The sequence below is a fragment of the Bactrocera dorsalis genome, unplaced genomic scaffold (genome assembly GCF_023373825.1).
Source record: "Bactrocera dorsalis isolate Fly_Bdor unplaced genomic scaffold, ASM2337382v1 BdCtg026, whole genome shotgun sequence".
In the NCBI taxonomy this organism is placed as follows: domain Eukaryota; kingdom Metazoa; phylum Arthropoda; class Insecta; order Diptera; family Tephritidae; genus Bactrocera; species Bactrocera dorsalis.
The window spans coordinates 64,208-84,631 of NW_026038077.1; the positions used below are offsets into that span (position 1 = coordinate 64,208).

Below are 20,424 nucleotides of genomic sequence, written 5' to 3' on the forward strand. Positions count from 1 at the left end.
TATTTTCTGTCGACATTAATAACGTAATGCGTTCACCAATCGAAGTCAAGTATTCAACTTAAGAGACATCCACGATTGTGTGAACTTTGTGTGAAAGAATGTAAACATGGAATCAAATCGATTAGTTTTAATTAATACAATGACGAGAAAAATTTTGCTTGTGATTACTTATTATTCAATTGAAAATTTAGTTAAATTACTATCGATGATACCGAATTTAAAAATTTCAATTAAAATACAGTTGAGTTGTAAACCGTAATAGACCGAACGGAATAAATATTTGCAACGAATTTTTACTTCGCAATGGATAACAATCATTGTAAATGGATTCTGTATTAATGTGTTAGGTAATGTAAAGTCACTTGAATTCCCATTGTTTTTTCCCATTTCATATTTTTATTGTATAAATAAAACTCCATGATAGATTTGTTAAAATCACTTATGCTTTTTTAATTTTCTTTTTAAAAAGTAACAAGTAACTTTATAAACCTTACAAAAGGAAATGAATACGGCATCAACCGTGCCATGTTTATGGTCACAAGCATCGTCAGCTTGATGATAACAATAATGCTTATACATTTATGCAAATGGGGTTACTTTATAAATCGTATATTTATCATAAGTATAAAAAACTATTAACAACACAATTAGGCATTACAATATTCTTTGCTTGCCAGTCGGAACATTCTTACGCATACAAAGACACAAGTCAACGCTTAATTTTTTCTCTACATCTGATATTTATATTAATTACAATTTAATTCACAGAATACATCATTGTAAAATAGTACTAAAATAACAATTTCCTTTCTATCTTCTTACAAAACACAGCTTTGATTTTTTTTATTGTTTCATATATTTTACAAATTTTTATACTCTTGCAACATATTGCTACAATTGATGTTCACCAAACGGTTTACGTATCACCAAAAACTAAGCGAGATAGATATAGGGTTATGTTTATAGAAATGATCAGGATAACGTGACAAGTTGAAATCCGGGTGACTGTCTGTCCGTCCGTGCATGCTGTAACTTGAGTAAAAATTGAGATTTACTGAAACTTGGTATGTGCGTTCCTTGGCAAAAAACGAGTACGAGTTTGTAGACCGGCGTAATCGGAGCACCTTCACCCTCACAAAACGAACTTCCAGGTTCTGAATATGTGGACCCACTACTTTTAGTTGGCTTTTTACCGAAAATTTATGTAAATGTATGATATATAATTGAAATTCAGAGATAATCCTTTCCTGATAGTTTGTCTGTGTGCTACAAATGGCTCGAATCGAGTAAATACTTCCCTTAGCCCCCACATATCTAAAAAAAAGGTTTTCGAACGTCCGGATGACCTTATATTCCATACATATATCGGCCAATATGGGAGTTATCTTAATACAATTGAGAGGGTGTGTTTCCCTTATAATGTATACTTGAAGGTACTTCCCTGGCTTTAATCCTTGCTAGTTGCAAGAGTATAAAATGTTCGGTTCTAATCGAACTTAGTTAGCTCTTCCTTACTTGTTAAAATATATTCTCTTTACCTAAATTATGGTTTTTTGCGTTGATAATGACAGTCCTATATTTTATTTTTACTCTAAAAACTTTTGGGCAATTTTATGATTTCTTTTTAGTTCGCTTTGAACTAATTGCTGCTTATGTATATATCTCTTTATGTAGGTGTATCAATGTGTGTACGTTTTCACATTTGCATATTTATGTGTGTTTGAAAGGGCTATTTGCTTTTCATTGTTTTCGTCGCAGTGACGCAGTGATGTGTTTACAATTTAATCTTGACCAAAGACTAACTGCGTTAGTGTTCCCTTCTCTCTCATATATTTACCGAAATTTAATTGATTTAATTTTTGGTTAATCATTTGTTTTCCTTTATATAGTATTAGTGCTTTTTTTGTGTTTCCTGCATATAAAACTTCCATGTATATGTATATATTTATGTTTGCGTATGTGTATATTTATATATTTAATCATAAGAAATATGTTTGTTTTCCTCTCTCTCGATTGGTGTGTGTATGTGTTTGTTTGTATGCTTAATCACAATGAGATCATGTCATGTAGCGCATTATTTCGCGCAACGCGTAAAGCAGTTCGGCTTGGTTGCGAGCCTCCATTATCATCAGATTAACATGGACCTGCAGATAGATAAAATTATTTGAATGCTAATGAATATACTGGAAATAATGATGATATATGTTTGTTATAAATCATAAAAAAATGTCCACAATCCAAGAATGAATTCTGATCGGAACGACTCTAGCGCACTCACGTCTTTTTATTATTCCGCAATGTTTAATTTAATGAAATATTATGACTTTAAATAAATTTTGAATACTCTCTCACCTTTTCACTGTCTTGCAGTTCGACAAGTATACTGTCATAGTCCTTTGTGGTAATCCTTTCTGGGAAGCAGCAGGCTGTTTTTATGAACATTTTTAAAGGACGATCCAATAACTGTTAATTAGTTTATAAAAAAAATGTTATAAAAGCGGAAATTAACGTGAAAACACGTGTACGCATTTAAAGAACTACCATAAATACACAATTACGTAATAGTAGTTACATGCGATAATTTTGAACTTTCTTTCGGTGCAATTACATATTTATATTTATATATTTGTGGGCGTGTGTTTGGTGAGTGTTGAATCCATTTACATTTTTGCTAAACTCTAAGTAACCCGTTTGAAAGGCAATGATATAATTTTTTCAAGAAGCACTTCAATTCAATTATTTACTCAGTTAAACAAATAAAAGCTGGAAAAATGTATTATTTTTACACACTGTTATCGAACAGCAGCTGAACGCGCACAATTATAAAGGACTAATAGGGGTGTAGTTAGTAACATTTTGTACATATATACATACATACGTGACAACAAACAAAGTATCTCGGTAAATACATAGATTAAAAAGTAACTGATTTTGTTTAATTACTCAATCGGTTAAATTCTTAAAATCATTCTAATATTTCTCTTCAGTTAAAAGCTCGCCAATTGCTTACAAACAAATCGCAATACCATTGCGTGCGATTAAAAGCAGATGCTCCACCAACACCGTGCAAACCAAGCGCTGCACACATATACACATAAAACATTAAATTTGTTGCATTTGTATTGTAGAACGGAAAAAAAGTTCGGATACACACGTACGCATTTATTCACCTGATTCACTTCACCGTAATCGTAATCGTCATGGCGTATACCGTAGATGCACTGAATGTAGTTCCATATGGCCCGACGGAATTTCGACGTGTCCACATTGCGGTAACCGCCCATGGTGAAGTACGTCAGATTGTAGGCCGCACGAAATTTTTGATCCAACAGAGTACCAACATCGCTGTACAGACTATGGGGAAGAATAAAATTTTGATTTTTGCTTAGAACGAGTTAAGTATCTTGACGCATTCGTGTCTTACCCATTTACCAACGAGTAGCCGTGATCGTCCCACGAGTAGTCTTGAACACGGAAGGTGGAGGGTATATTTTCGGCACCACGACGCGCAAAATCCTGATATGTGAAGGTGGGATCCTCGATGTAGTGTGAGATGATTGGCGGTACTTCGATGGCGGCTTCTAGAGCGGCAGCAGGTAGTTCGGCGGTTTGCATCTCAACACTCTTAAAGCGGTTACTCAGTTCTGCTTCGCTGCACTCGTCATGTTTTTGTGAGAGCACTTTCATGCGTTCAACCAGCGCCTCTACCGGCACATTCGGTTGGGGCGAGCCGGAAGCTGTTTTAAATGAAATTCAAAATATGAGCTTTGTTCATGTGGATTAGCCGTCTTACTTATGCTTACGAGTATATTTAGCGACGCCATTGCTGGTTGCACCATGTGTGGTAATGTCGGTGGGCATAGATGGGCTGCCGCTTATATTTGGCACGTTATTATTATACAACTGATGATTACTATGGTCCAGAACGTTGTTGTTGTTGTTGATTGTTATCTCACTTAGGACCGCTTTTGGTTGTTGTGGTATTTGTTGTTGCAACGGTGGCAGCGGTTGGTTCGTCGACAATTGCTGCTGGGCCGCGGACAATATTGCCGGAGCAGTCTTTAATTTAGGACTAGACAGACCATCCAGTTTTTGTGTGAGACCGCAGGAGAATACAAAGGAGGATAGCGAATGAAAATGCGAGAGCAAAACCATTGCATGCACCACTTCTGATAGCGACCAGCTGTTTTTGCCTTTCGTCAGACCCTGTGAGAGAATCAAAGATAAAATTACATTGAGATTTATTGTGAGGCATGCGCCCTCTAATGCGAAATTCAAACTAACCTCGATGTGTTCTTTACGTAGGAGCCACGGTCGATGGGCTAGTATTTTATTTATATCATATATGGCACGTAATTTTGATGGGATATAATCTAAGCCATTCAGCCACTCGGCCTTGCCGCCCTGATTAATGAACTTCTTCTCATACATTTTCACAAGGTATGGGCATTGATGCCGGGCTGCAGCCTAGAAAAAAAGCAGGAATAACAGTTTATTATTATTTAATATTAACAAATGATTGACAAATGTGATAAGTTCATCGAACCAGTGAAAATTAATGTATGTATATGTTCGTGATCGGTTAAGTCAGCATGCTTGAGTTGTCTTCATCGGATATGGAGTAAAGTTCTGTATAAAACAAGAAAAAAGTTAACTTCGGCTGCCCCTAAGTTTTAATACCTTTCACAAAAGTAGATCTTATAGCAACTATGTATACATATAACAAAAACAGAAAATGTAACCGGCTAACGGTAAAAAAGTTTCAAGTCGAATTAAGGTTCCCTAATAAGGAAAAAATGTGATTCTGTCCGGTCGGTTTGAATGGCAGCTATATGCTATAGTAGTCCGATCTGAACAATTTATTCGAAGATTATAGCGTTGTTTTGGACAATAATCTAGGCCAAATAAGATATCGTGTTAAATAAAAAAAAGTTTACCACATTACAAGGACTTGAGTTTGATTTGATAGTTTGTATGATTCCGACAATTGAGCTGCTTGTGGAAAAAGGACGCTGGTCAGTTACATATACATACACATATAGTTTGTAGTGTAGTCGATATTTCCCTTTAAGTGATACCAACTTTGTGGCCAACAAAACAGAAATACCTGTCTTGGGAGCTAATGAACATCAATGTCATATACATGGATACATAGTACATACTACATACAAAATATTGGTGTTATTTGGTATCAGGCAATACTCAGTGTTTGAATATTGTAGAGACCCAGTATTGTCATCTAACAAATAAGTTTTACCAAAAATTAATTTTCAGGAGAAATGCATTCCGTGCGTCAAAAGAGATATTCACGTAAATTCTTCTCGCCTTCCTAAAAACCCAAATAGCCATTGCATTACATGTCAGCAATAAATTTTTCACTGCACTTAAATAGCCAAAAAATAATCATGCAGGAATGAGTGAATTACATTTCGAGAACAACAGATAAGCATCACTAACCTGAAAACAAGTATGTGCCTCAAGTGCCAAAGAAACGAAGACAAAAACGTGTGAAGAGCAATCGCAGAAGCAAATAAACTTTTGCAATTACAACTGATTTATTGTATGCCGTCGATTATTTGGGTTAATTTGCTGAAAACTCGTGCCATCAAACAGGCAATTTTTAAGAAATAAAATTCAATTTTTAATGCTAAACTAAATTGGAATGCATGAGTGTGTCGCGTCGTCGAAAATATGTTTGAAAAGACGCTAGAATTAAAAACCAAAGCACCTCACATACATACATATGTATATACATTTGTGTCTATGATGTGTGTTCCTATTGCATTTGCAAATTTGCACAGATGCGTGCCGTTTTGGCTGGTTTTGGCTGTCCGGTCCACTGGCTACACGCTGCAGTTGCGTGTAGGCATATGCAAATGACAGCGAGTGCAATGAATGCACAAATGAAAAGCTCACGCATTTTAGTGCGTAATGCGTAACGCATCGTTAAAAAATTACGAGGAAAACAGCGCACACCTCTGACTCATTCCTACCCGTTATACACTGTGCTCAAATCTCGATCTCTTGTTGCAGATGCCGTTGAATGAAACCATTTTCTTCTTAGAGTAATCTTTTTTTTTGTTTTAAAAACTTGCTTCCTCAATTGCGCAACAAAGGAATATATGGAATGCTTTATTTATGGCAGTTGTGAAGCTGAGAAATTAATTTCTATACTTTGTGCTTTGTTCAAGATTTCAAAGCACGTTCTGTTGAATATATCTTAGCTTTTTTAGTTTCACTGTGAAAAAGCTGAAAATATGTTGTACCGTTTAAACAATTCTAATAGAATCTACATATATGATAGGCTTAGTCGTAGATATTTTGGTTATTTTAACGACTATGAATACAGAGTTTTACGCATTATGTATAGTATGAATGTATTTCGTTTCCTCCTACAAACTAAGACAATATGTGTTGTAATCGAACCTAACTCTCCCTTACGTTTTACTTCAAATATGTACAAGTATGTTATGTTATGGCATAACAGCCGTTTCTTATAATATGTAGGAAACGTATTTATGTATGAATAATATTTAATAATGCATTCTTTTTTATTCAGCATTTTATTGCCTGTGCAACGGAGTGAAGTTAAACAGCAATCATTTTCTATATAATTATGTATAAATACCATGAACGTATATGTACGCATTTGAAATCATCTTTGAGATCTGAAATTAGAGGAGGTACCACATGAACAGTTCGACGGACTCTCTACCTCCCTACGACTGCCACTGCTGCTTGTTTTGCTCTAAAAAACTCAAATGACGTTATTGTTTTGTTGATTCGTACGATTGTCTCTCTTTATATAAAATGTATTATGTATGTATGTATGTATTTTATTAATTCATATATTATTATTTTTAAAGAACTTGTGTGTGCGTTCAAACCAAACAGCAAATGTAAATATATGTTTACATGCACATATGTACATATATACATGCTTATATATGCATGTATAGAATAGTGTACATCTGCGTAGAGATGCTTCGTTGCCAAGTTCCTCATTAAAATGCAACAATAAAAATGTGAATAATATGTTAGATCAGCTATAATTCGAGCGGCTTCAACAATACAATGACAACGTACATATGTATGTACATTGACATTCACCTCATTAGCATATGCAATACAACTATATATTATTTTATTTTTTATTTATAACTTTTTAATTTTATAGACCGTTCTGTTCCATTTGTCATATTTTCCTAACACACAAGAACCGGAGTATCATATCTAAGCTTCCGGTTTGTTATTTTATGTTTTTTCTAAGGTTATCCCACAATATACCATGACATCCAGGATCTTCACTGCATTATCTATTCACACACAAAAATAAGAAAGTTAATGAAAACCTGGAGATCTAGCGAGTAACTCAGCGGCAGGATTTTAAACTGGGATTGATTAAATTATTTAGCACTTCCGGCAACGATGGTGACGGTTCTTAATTACAAAAAAAAATGTTTTGTCTTTATTTGCTAGATAAAAGTTACACGGGTCCCTTGGTAGGCATTATATACAATAAGCCATACAATAATTTCTTTGTTCTGTGATCACCAAGGCAATAAATAGAACGACAGATCGTATGCAAATGTACATGTATTACATATGTATGTATGTTCGGCATTCCGACTTGTGTAAATGCTCGAGTTATGGCGAATAAAATTTAATGGGCATTAGCCTTGGTTAGTATGACGACGTTTGAAGAGGAGATATAAGTAAGTAATACATTTGAAAATCTTTTTCAAGCCGTCAACAAACAATAGCCACACTTACAGATGTGTATTTATTGGAACAGCTTGGTAACTGCTGTGGTTACTTATACGCACTATCATACAATTTACTAAGGCGTTGAGTTGTGTGCATACATAACGTATTTATGGTATATACATTCATGCATATTATCTAATTATTACATCATTTGACAAATAAATATATTTTTGCGTATGACACGTTACATGTTTATCATCAACTTTTCCAAAAGAATTCTAAATACTTTTCGTTCTTCAGTTCAGTTCAGTTAAGCACATTTAGTTGAATAGATGTGTGTGTGTGTATATATAGCTAAATGCTGGTGCTTCTGTGCACAAACAACAGCCACAATTGTAGCCAAGCAGTCTCATAGGACAAAAATTTGCATTCGAACAAAGAGAAATAAACAAGTTACACATTCGCCTGCTGTAAATGTTGATCTGCTTTCTGTGCCAAATTTATTGTGCTTTGCTTTTGTTGTTGGTGCAGTGTGTGAGTAAGTAAAAGTGGCAAGCAACAGCAGCACGGTTTATTCACACATGTTGACACTGTGGCTGACATGCCAAATAGCTGAGATGCACAAATGAATACTCAGCGCATGAAATATAAAAAAATACAATGGCGGGTTTTGTTGTTAGATCTGTTGCAGTGAGCTGTCAAGTTTATTACTTTTATTTGTTTCGTGCTTGGCTTTTGTTGTTGTTTGTTTTAAAAGCTTTTTCGGCTGACTATAAAAGTTGCTCTGCTCGTGTCGCTTATTGCAGCTAGCGAGCGTTGTCGGCAGCGTAGAGCGTTTCGGTTGGAACCTTTGTAAACGTTGTTTCTGCTGTTGTTGTTGATAGCATTAGCTATTGTATGGGCCGCCGTTGACCGCCGCATAGAGCAGATGTCTTATGTTTACAATTAAGCAACACGAGTATTCAGAAAATAAAAATAACAACATCTAACGCGCTAACTTACGTTTCCTATCTAAGCTTGAAATGGTTTGTGTGCACAAAAACAAAGCACTATGTACATATGTATGTATGTATGTAATACAAAAATCACGTACGAATAATGCAAAAGTCAATCTAAGAGTGAGTGGCAATACAAGAATCTACTAGCTGAAATCGAACTAGTCAGGAAAATATCCGTTTTACATCATCTAAATATTTGGTCCACTTCATATCTTTTTTCTTAACTTAAAAGGTAAGGTTGACTTTTGGAACATTTGAGGTAGATTGGGTAAATATTTACGGTTCATATGGCACTAGTAAGAGACTGACACATTTATGACGATATTCTGCAAAAAATATCAGTTTTTGTATGAAAATATACTTCCGAACGACCAGTTGGGTGTTCGATTCATTACAGTTGTATAGTATATGTGGTTATAACAAGTGTATTTCTCTGCGGGGCAAGCAAACGAATTTGTGTGAGCGTATGTGTAAGTAGGCTAGTGCAGCGCAGATGTAGAGTCGCCGCTACTTTTAATGTTGATTTCTAAATTATCACAAGTTTCTATAAATAGATTTATAAACGCACATACATATGTATACCATATATGTATGTATATAAACACTTACAAATATGTGTAGCAACAACAGATGTACGGCTATACTAGTGGCCATGTGTGTGTATATGTGTGCTTGAGGAAATGGGGCCAATGAATGGGTGGGCAGAACAAATGTTTTATTTTTGTTATCAGAATGAACTTTTCGAAATAAAGAAAAATGTAAAAAATAAACACGGTTCGCCTTCACGCGGTGCATCCTGGGTAACGCTAAATGACCTGCGGCCTTCACGGCCTCGTAGGGCTTATACGGACTATCAAACTCGGGCCAACACGAAACTATCCTTAGTTTTAGAATTTGATTGTAATTAGAGCAGGTAGCCTTGGCATTCGGTCATCGTAGTATGTAGGGGTGACACTCTACAGAAATCGCTGGTGGGTTAATGCTAAGGCTGTCTCCGTTAAAACCCTGAACGGCCTCAGAGTGCATTCCCCTCCCACCATAATTAAGTTGGTGTTGTAGGTACAAGTTGTAATGACTCCCTCTTAGCTCTGGTCGGCTCTGAACAAACAACCCATAAAGAGCGAGCGTCAGCCCTCGCTTTAGCCTCATTACCGGGAGGTAGATGGCGGCAAATGTACAAAAAATAACGTGGGAGGAAGTAGGTGGAAATCGAAAAGAGTCAAGCGGGCGGTGAATCCCTGAGAAGTCGAAACCGTCTTCTGGAATAAGTAAGTTTATGTTACCACAAAATTGCAATTATACGAAGCTATTTTCAATGGCGTCAATGGCAATTTGTCGTAAACCGCAATCAGATGTTTACTCTTCTCTCGCATTTTAAAATGAATAGGTCAAATATTTATAGAAAAAACAATCACGGATAGATGAAGAACAGCTGACTTATTGCAATATTGCCCACGTTGCCATTTTGCCACTATTATTTACATACCTTAAAAGACACATTAAATGAGTACCCTTACTAATTTTGATGTTTACGAATTTGTGTGCACAGTAGAAAACTATAAAAACTACAACAAGCTCAGGAAGGTAGGCGAACTTAACAGTGAACGACCTCTAAGCCAATTGACGATGTTGTTATTATTGTTGTTCGCTATTTGCTTGTCCGCTTGATTAACTGACTGGGACTTTGTTGTGATGGAGGCCGCTGCTGTTGCCAGTTGTGTAAAGTAATTGTGGGCAATAAAATAATTCAAATAAAAAAAGAGTAAAAGAAATACAAAAACAAGTAAGAAAGAGCAAAGTTCGGGTGCAACCGAACATTTTATACTCTTACAACTCACAAAAATCAAACCCAGGGAAATGCCGTAATGTGCAAATCGTCAATCAGAGATCGGAATCCAAGCAATTATATATACAGTCACCTGGTAGTTCGAATATCGTTGTGTTAGGCGTATGGGAGCTAAGAAAAGTATTGACATTATTCAACCAATTTATGCCACACAGGGGCGGAGTTATCATCCGATTTCATCTATTTTGACGTTTTTGGTAATAGCTCTCATAAAAATCTTAATTTTTACCCAAGTTACAGCTTGCACAGGCAGACGAACAGATAGACAGTCTCCCGGATTTCAACTTTTCTCGTCATCCTGATCATCTATAGTATATATTGTACATAAGTATATATAACCATATATACAGGTATGTATATCTATTTCGCTTAGTTTTAGAGGATACGTACAAACATTAGGTGAACAAAACGATTATTCTCTGTAGCAACAGGTTGCTAGAGTATAATTAAGAAAAGTAAAGAAGAAAAGCTAGAAAACAATGAAACAGTGTATATACATATGTATGTACATATGTATGTCTGTAAGTAGTTACAGTAAACTTAAGTGATAACAAGCGTGCTCGTTTTAAAAACAGCAGGGGATAGCGCACAACAACTTGTTAGCGCACTTCAACTTCAGTGTTACAATATTCGAAGCAAAAGCAGTGTGCGAATGGCTATGTACAAATTTGTTTTCAGATAAGTAAACTTACAACAACCAAGTAGTAGACAACTTGCGACCGGAATATCTTAGGAAAAATCATTGTTGCCATAAACACCAGAGATTCATACTATTTTTTTTTACGTTTTGGAGCAGTATTTTTCCAAAAGCAAAACATGGAATTTGTGTACAAAACAAAACATTTTTGCTGGAATATAAGTTGAACTAGTCATATATTTATTTCAACTAGTTTGAGAATAAAATATTTTTGATTGAATGCTCACAACTGAAACTTTGTAAAAAGATACAAGATGTTTTTATAGAAAAATGACAACCGGTTGACTAGTCGTACATAGTTTTAAACTAGTACGCTTCAATGAAGAGGGGAATAGTGCAAAATGCACAATGAAACACGACTTTTTACAGAAGTGGAGTAGTTACTTGATATCATCACTTATCAGTATTTTTGTTGCCATTTTCCGTACGCTTGTTGTGCCATTTGTGCTGTGTTTATATTTACTAAACGATGTCATTGTAGTTGTAATTATTTTCACTGTATTTTCGTTACTTCGCCGTGGAGTCTGTCGCAAGCGCTGGGTAAATGATATTGTTGTGATATATTTATTTTTGCAGCAGCAATCGCAACGCTGTTGTAGAGTAATGCAAGTACATACATACATACATCGCTTTTTACATCAGTAATATCAATAAATGTATTTATTTCGCCTCAATTAATTGCAGATACGATAGGAACATTCACTTGTTGTTGATAAATCATTCAAATGTGCAACCACATGCCATAACTCAATTATATAATTATTGTCACATTGATGGATGAAGCGGTCTAGCTCAAGATCAGCCACATCGTTAAGTATTTTAAGGCTATGCACAATTATACCGATTTGTGTAGGTGCGCATTACCTACGCAAACCACAGAATTGAAATTTCTTTATTAATATACCCCTCTACATAGAGCTTAAATGCGTATTTACAGTGGTGATAAAAAGTTCAGAGCTCATAGCATAAAATAACTTGCTTTTTCCTTGTTTTGATACATATGTACATACATATGATTGTAACAAAATACAACTTAACATCATTTATACCAAAGCTATAATATCTTTAACAAATAAAAAAGTTGCCACACAGGAACTTGGTTTTAATCGGTCAGTTTGTCTTGTCAAATAATAATTTCCATACAAGAACTTCATTTTGATCGTTCACTTTGTATGTCAGCTATATGCTGAAGTGGTCCAATGTGAGCAACTTCCCGGGAAGATAAAGACATGTACAAAATTTCAGATGAATATGACTGAGGGACTCAACTTGTCACGCTAATCATTTGTACAATAGGAAAGAATCAGATGAAATTTAAAATTGTGTTATATGAGAAGTAGACGTGGCTGTAGTCCGATTTCGCCTATTTTCACACTATAACATAATAAATAGATGAAGACCACACCAAAAAAAGTTTCTATCATTTTCTTACGGTCCTTGGACAAAAACTGATGTAAACAAATGTATGTGTGTGAGTTTACATCTCTCTTTAACACATGGGTAATCAGACTTGATTCACTATATACTATATCTATACTGCTCACTCTCATGCCCTTCTCTGAGTCATTGCTGAGCATAAATTCAAGCTAAAAATTGACCGTTATGACTGAAAAGCTATTATAGGTGCAACTATTGGTTCAAGCCATCTGTGTATTTCGTCTTGTCCTCATTCACAACCAGACCCAAACGATTTGCTTTCTTATCCAGCAGTGACGGTTAGCTGACAAGTAAAAACAATAAAATTAAACAAATAGAATTTGTACATATGTAAGTGTATTGGTGAACCAATTGTAGGGATTGCTTCTACGTTGCTAAACAAACAATGTAGAACCCAAAAATGTTTCTGTCTCCATTTTTTTCATCATTTCAATGAATGCTCGAGTTCCTAGTCCAAAGAATTCCTGGAAATGTTATTCGCCAATTTTGGTCCTTATCAGCTGTAACCGTTTAGACAAGTAATATCTTTTTAAGTGTTGAATTCGACGTTATTCTCCAGACAGATACCACACTTTTAGTAGATACGTTCATTGTGAGAATTATTACAGCAAAGCATGAAATGGTAAATTGGTAAGCGAGCAAATTCGATTGACTGGCTTTCGTAGTTTATGAGATACATATGTACAATGAATATATCAGAGGGCGGATTCACTGCTATTTTTTTCAAAACGTTGCAAATACAACCTCTATATGTGGTATAATCTTTTTGATTAGTGGCTTGTGTTATATTGGCTATCATTTAAAGGTCTTATATTTTTCAGAAAAACTGTTTGGAGTATAAGAAGATAAAAGTGAGAAGGGGAAATATGATACGAATAAGAGTATGTTCTAAAATTTAAAAAAAACTTTATTTAGTCGCTAGATAAATGTTTTTGCCTTCAATAGTTGGCGTTCAATTTAATTTTTGATAAAACCTTACCATAAAATTAATGCGAGGCTTTAAATTGAAATCGAGACACAATAAAGAAAAGAAGAGATACTTACAGTCTGTCAAGTAAGAGCGTGGTCGTGTTATTTTATAAATAAAAATACTTTATGAAACTTTCATATTTACTTGTGCATATATGTATATACAATGTACACATTACAAAAAATGATGAAATTTGGTCAATAATATGTTCAGTCACCACCGCATCGATAATTGCTTCGCATCTCGGAGGCATGCTTTTTAATAATTTGACGACGTATTCTAGTGGCAAGGATCTCCAGATCCGACGAATTTCGTAAGACAACTGCATCAAAGTGTATGTGCGTCTCCAAGAAGCTTCTGTTTAATATACTCGTATGCCCACACATTTTCAATAGGGTTTGTATCGGGCGACTGCGACGGCCAATCCAATGTAACGATGCCAGTTTGAGTTTTCCACTGAGTACAAAACTTGCTGCGGTGTTTAGGATCATTGTCCTTCTGCAGAATCCAATCTTCATTTTTCCTGATGAACCATCGTTTGGCAGATAGCAGTAAAGCCTTTTTGTACATTTTTATCATTTTCTCGGCATTTAGGTTGTCAGTAAAGAGGTACAAAGTGCCGAATCTCTGCTTTGAGAAGCAGCCCCAAAGATGCACTTTTATTCCATGTTTTACGGTCCGCTGAGCAAGCCTATTGGTGGAAGTTGACCAGGCTCGCGTGAGGACAGAACGTGTCCATATAGAACATTCATCAGTAAAAATGACATTTTCAAAATCTCTATCAATATTCTCATGCGCCCAACCGAGTCGCTTTGTCACAAGTTTTTCAGTCAACAAAGGCTTCTTCTTTGTGTTGGGCCAATTCAGATCATGAGTATGAAGAAGCGCTCGGATAGTTTCGTAGGATATATCTAAACCTTTTGCCATTAATTTTGTTTGTCCTTGCCGCAGTGTTAAAGCAGGATTCCGCGAAAACAGATTCAATATTCTTTTTTCATCTTCTTTGTTCACTTTGCCTATCGCACCACGTTCTAATAAATGATCGACATTTTTAGCCAGTATATCGCTGTATCCACTTCTGTACAAATGCCTTCGACCTTTTCATATATTTAGCAGACGCTGATTGCGACATTTTGGGACCTTTCGGGTGGATGCAAAGGAACACAGCTTCGACAAAGCTTCCCTCTATCGGCTCGCGAAGGAATCAGAGCGAAATCTTTCATTAACTGACGGTAAAGTCGACCACGCTCTTACTTGACAGACTGTACATATATACGAGCCGTACATTCGATTATACCGATTGCAAGCTAAGATCATAATTATATAATACACGCATTACATTACATTATTTTTGATTCATGTGGCTAAACAAATACTACATACATATATATGTATGTATGTACATACTAAACGTATGCATAATTACGTGCAAAATATGACTGGCTACTAATTTATTGTTTTTGAATTATCTTGTGGCTAATGAAAACCACAATTACGGACACACTTCATCCGTAAACAATAATCATATGTATTTATGTACCTATTAATTTACTTTTTATTTTTCTATTAGAAATTCATAATTATTTACTGCGTTTTACTATCATTATTACTGATATTATTATTATTTTGCATTGAAATTCTTCGCCAACAAATTTGCAATGCAAATTATATTATTTGTTTATTGTTATTCAATGTTGCTGTTTTTGTTGTATGCAAATGATCTTGTCCTTATATTATATAGACGGCATCTGATTTACGCCAGTTGATCTATTCAAAATGCATTGAAATCGTAATACAATACTATTTTTAAATAATTTGAATAACATCTCATAGACAGACATACATACATATATACATACATACATATATGTACATATATGTACCATATACATACATATACTCTCCAGTAAAGTAGAACACTAGTCAGGAAGATCGCTAGTTTACTATCGGAAATTACTGAAATCGGATTATTGGTTACACGACCTTTTACTATATTTGACCAACAATTTCAAGCACAATCCATTAAATTAAGTATCTACGTTCTTTGATCATAATGAGCTCTCACTAAGCGTCAGACCGCATATATTATGTATTGTGGGTATTGTTGTTCTCTTATTTCATTTTTGATCTGAAGCAACATGTTCCGATAGACAAAATTTTCTCAGGGAAGCAACTGACATCGGTTACTGATCTTAACATATTTACATACATATACATACATATATAGTATTTTATGACTTAGACTTGAACCTTAACAACAATATTAATTGAAAATTTAAACTACACAACTTCATTTCGTTGCTTATTAAAACGTATTTTCCGTGAATTCAACAAATGCAATCAACATTATAAAACCGAGAAGAAATTTTTAGGAGTGACAATCCAATCTCATTATATATAGTATAAAGTGTTTGGTGACTCAAAGTGTATAGTGTGGAGTACAGAAACAGCTTTTATGTGCATATTACAACTTTTTGATTAACAATTAAGCCGTATGAAAATATCTGTAAACATACTTACAATTATGGCCAGATAGTAACGGTAATCATATGGCAGTGGCCCATCACCGTCCATAATGAAGTTTTGTGTTCGTAGAAAATGATCGAGGAAACGCGGATGATAATTAATCACCTGCGTGACCTGATCCAGCTCCAAATCTTCCATATTGTAATCCTGATTAGAACACTGAAATCGTAAACAGAAAATAATTATTTAATAATATTTACTGAAAATAATGAACTAAATAAAGAAATAATCAAAATTGAGTATAAATGAATGGCTAACAGATACTTAAAATACCATTATGTAAGATATGCATAAAATCATAAAAATATGTGTGGTCAACTACACTTTTAAAATATGTGTATTTACTTGAAAAAATTATATGAATAAGTTTTCAAGAATAAATTTAAAATTTTAGATGATCTTTCTTTTATTTGAATAATCGATATATCCTTTGAAAGGTCGTCAGTATTAAAGATTTTATGATTAGAGTTTGTATAGCTATGTGAGTATATTCGTAAGCTAATTTTATGGCAATCTTAAACATACACTTGTTGTCGAGGACTAATAAGCCTAATAAATCCAATCATCAACAAACAAAAGCAGCCTAAAGTGAAATATGCATCAGCTCGTGCTCTTCTCAACAAGAACCAAATACATATTTATACCATGCACGTATTTTAAAATCTAGAATAGGGTATATACGAGATCATTTATATAAATTACGTGTCACGTGTTCTTCGGGGTAAACTTCTCAGACTACTAAACCGATTTTAGTAAAATGTACATAAGTGTATGCATATCAGTTGTGTTAAAAGTGAAAACCAATCATAAACACACAGAATGTATTTGTAAACATAAGCGTTCATTCAAAACTCAAAACGAAACAAAAGTAGTAAGTTTATTTCTTAATTGCTAAATAGCACTAGCTAGTTAAGTTTCAGCTAGAAAAGCGTTTCTCAACCCAAAATATCAGCAAAAGAGAGCACAAGTTGAGAGCGTAAGAAGCAGAGAGAGCTGCTAGTTTCTGCTAACAGAAAATATACATATATTGCCATATGAAAAAAACAGACGTTAAAACACATGTGTATACAAGCGATATTGGACGCATTTGCTTTGATTTTGTTTATTTTCATTGTTTTGAAATGTGAAAATAAAAAATCCATTGATTATTTTTCAAATGTTGAAACTGAGAAATTGGTAAAAACGACAATTGATACTTTCTTGTTAGTTTCTTTACTCTTTCGTTTTTCGCTCTTTGTGAAAGTAACTTGCAATCATCTTCTTCCTGATCGCTGGCAGTTAAGATACAAATCTAATAATTATCACAATTTTGAGTAAAATGCCAAATGAAAAAATCATAATTTTAATAATGAAATGAAAAATGAAAAAAATATAATTATAATTATAAAAAATTATAATTTTTGCATTGACAAATATTTGTATTTTATATTGTGTTTTCAAAACTTAATCTTAAGAACAATCTCCTGGATTTTTATACCAGCAATAACATTTTCGCTGTATTGAATGGATTATTAATAATAACAGTATTTAATGTACATAAATATATCATATCCACAGCAACGCGTGGCGGATGTACTACGAGTACTACTATATAAATAATCGAGCAAGCAAATGATAAATAAAATTTGTATAAATTGCTATCAATCTATTAAAGGCAAGAAAATAGTGCTACATAGCTTTACATTTGAAGAAAAAATTAGAGATTTGAGGAACATTATCTTTCTGGTATGTTCAAAAAATAACCAAAAACCTATAATACCGCCTTCAAGTGCATTGTTGTAAGCATAAAAATTTTATTTTGATTTTGATCGGTATCTTTACTTTTTTGGGAGATTGTGGCGTTGTTTCGAGCAATAATCTGTTCCAAATTTCGTTAAGATAATTTGTCGACGAAAAAAGTTTTCCATACAAAGCCCTAATTTTGATTGGCCAGTTTATATGGCAGCTATATGCGGTAATATTCCGATATCCGGCTTCTTGATAAGGAAACGACGGAATTATTTTACCCATATAAAGATGAACAGGTGGCTTGGTTGATTAAATCGACTCAGTACGTCCCGCAGATCATTTATATATGAATTTTGTAGTCGCCGACGCTTCCCTCTGAGTGTTATAAACTTCGCGGCAAACTTGGTACGCTCTATTCAGGATATAAAGAAACTTTTTGAATATACAAACACACATGTTTTTATGTATATACATATAAGTAACATAATAATATGCAGTTTTAGCATACTAGCCTTTGACACTGACGTTTGTCGCCGTGGACTTTTCTAATTTGTTCAATGTCTTAGATAAGCATATGTCTTCATCATCATTTGCATAAAGCTTATGAATATATTTAAGCGCTAAAAGCTTTATAAGCAGCATTTGTTTACTAATATTTAGCATGAATTGAATATGTCAACGATACTGGATGGCAAATACACTGAAGAACAGATAATGTCTACCACCAGCGCTTCACACTCGTTGTTTTCGCTACTGTTCACTATAGGTTAATAATTAATTATAGTTTAGACTGTTTAATATTCATTGCTGACTTAAATGGCGCCAATGCTAATGAGCTGCTCTTTGCAACAAATATTTCCACATGCACAAACTTAGATTTGTACATAAAGTTTGAGCAATGTATATTTAAAACAGCGAATTTTCAGCTAACATGGCGTATGAACAATTTGCTCCAAGAAAATTTTAGGTAAGACAAATAAACCAGTTTGCCTCACACTGTTCTACTCTCGTCAGCGTTAAGATTCAGTTGATTTTACATTTTAATAGAAAAGCATTCATTAATGCCAAACTAAAATTTCAAAAACCAGATTTATTCGAAATCGTTATGACTATAAAAGTGATAGGTACTGTTAAACTTCAGTTAGAAGAACAAAGGTCTTACAAGTGAAAAATAAATAATAAAAACAGTTGGAAAGCAGCAGTAACTGACGGTGTTGAAACAATATCCACAACATTTCCGTTCTATAATCTAAATATAATCAAGAGTGGTGTTCTAAAAGTAGTGGGTGCAATCAGAAAACAGATAAACAGGTAAATAATAGAATTAAAGGCATTTATATAATTATTAATAAATTAGAAATTTTACGACTTCAACCTACTTTACCCTGTTCATATTACCAAGCAGTCGACAGACGACAAACGACAGACGGTAATAATATGCATGAGTGAAAATGTCTTAAATAATTCACATGCTTCATATGTATGTACATACTACATACATATGAAAGTATTCACTCGAGCATGTTGTAAATATGTGCAGCATTATTTACTTGTAAGCGAGAAATAGAAAAAACACAAGTAATATAAACTATCAAATTAAAAAATACTTTTCATATTCATAAACAGCGTGAACGCGACAAGTTTTCAATTAGCGTTTAACGGCTTACACGCCTGAACGTTTCGACTGCGGCGAGACAAACTTCACTGTTGAACTATGTATGTTACTGACTCGACGAAAATTTGCATATTCGTACAATTTGAGACGAACGAATATAGTTACCCGCTTGCACACACACTTTTTATGCACGTACGTAAATGGATACACCCGCACACATACACATTGGAACACAGATGGGTGATGGCCGACTTATTAAGCGCGCCGAATATTCGCCTCTTATTTCACAATGTTGTTATCGCCTCTCCCATTGTAGAACTATGACTTGAGTACTGGTTTCTATATTTGTGTTCAACAATAAAAAAGAAATATATAGTATACGCGCTGGCGCAAAAATGAACGTGAATTGTAAAACTTATGACAGTTTTGAGTCCATCAAAAACGGCAATATTTGGTCGGCGTTTAAGGTCACAAACATATGGGTAATGGCAGCAAGCAAAAAGATAAACAAACTAATAAAACAGAAATGGGAAATTATATACTATGCAGATATAAAACATATAGTACACACACACACACACTCACAAGTATTAATACCTACAATAAGTACTAAGTGCGTACGTGCCGTGTTTGTATAAAACTTTATGCCTTTATTGCTTTTGTTTGCTTTATGTGTACTCGCAACTCTATTGGTATAAAGCATTAGGTAAACGGTCTGTTGACAATAAACCACAGTCGTTTTCAAAACTGACATATGCTGCTGTTGCATTGAACATCCTAATGGAAGTCATAGCCAAATGGAGTAATTATTTAAACTCGTCTGCCTTAAGCAAATAGCCGATGGTGCGACCTTTTTAATTCCGTGAAATATTGTTCGAGCAACTTTCTTAAGTAGCTATG

General features: G+C 34.3%; 1 protein-coding gene across 7 annotated transcripts in view; it reads right to left on the reverse strand.

The window, feature by feature from the left end:
* Positions 1 to 425: 425 nt before the first annotated feature.
* The window catches only part of LOC105230569 (sestrin homolog), a 63,169-nt gene continuing 43,170 nt past the window's right edge, over positions 426 to 20,424 (reverse strand). For 4 of the 7 annotated variants that reach the window (XM_029552124.2, XM_011211397.4, XM_019991908.3 and 1 more), the window contains 7 exons: positions 16,176 to 16,340; positions 4,285 to 4,467; positions 3,804 to 4,206; positions 3,425 to 3,737; positions 3,159 to 3,354; positions 2,353 to 2,463; positions 426 to 2,144 (listed from right to left, as the gene is read on the reverse strand). In XM_029552124.2, coding sequence (XP_029407984.2) covers positions 2,058 to 2,144; positions 2,353 to 2,463; positions 3,159 to 3,354; positions 3,425 to 3,737; positions 3,804 to 4,206; positions 4,285 to 4,467; positions 16,176 to 16,340 — 1,458 coding nt within the window. In that variant the 3' untranslated portion in view covers positions 426 to 2,057. The remainder of the gene's footprint in view (positions 2,145 to 2,352; positions 2,464 to 3,158; positions 3,355 to 3,424; positions 3,738 to 3,803; positions 4,207 to 4,284; positions 4,468 to 16,175; positions 16,341 to 20,424) is intronic. The other 3 variants (XM_029552125.2, XM_049461375.1, XM_029552126.2) reach the window with 1 other exon arrangement.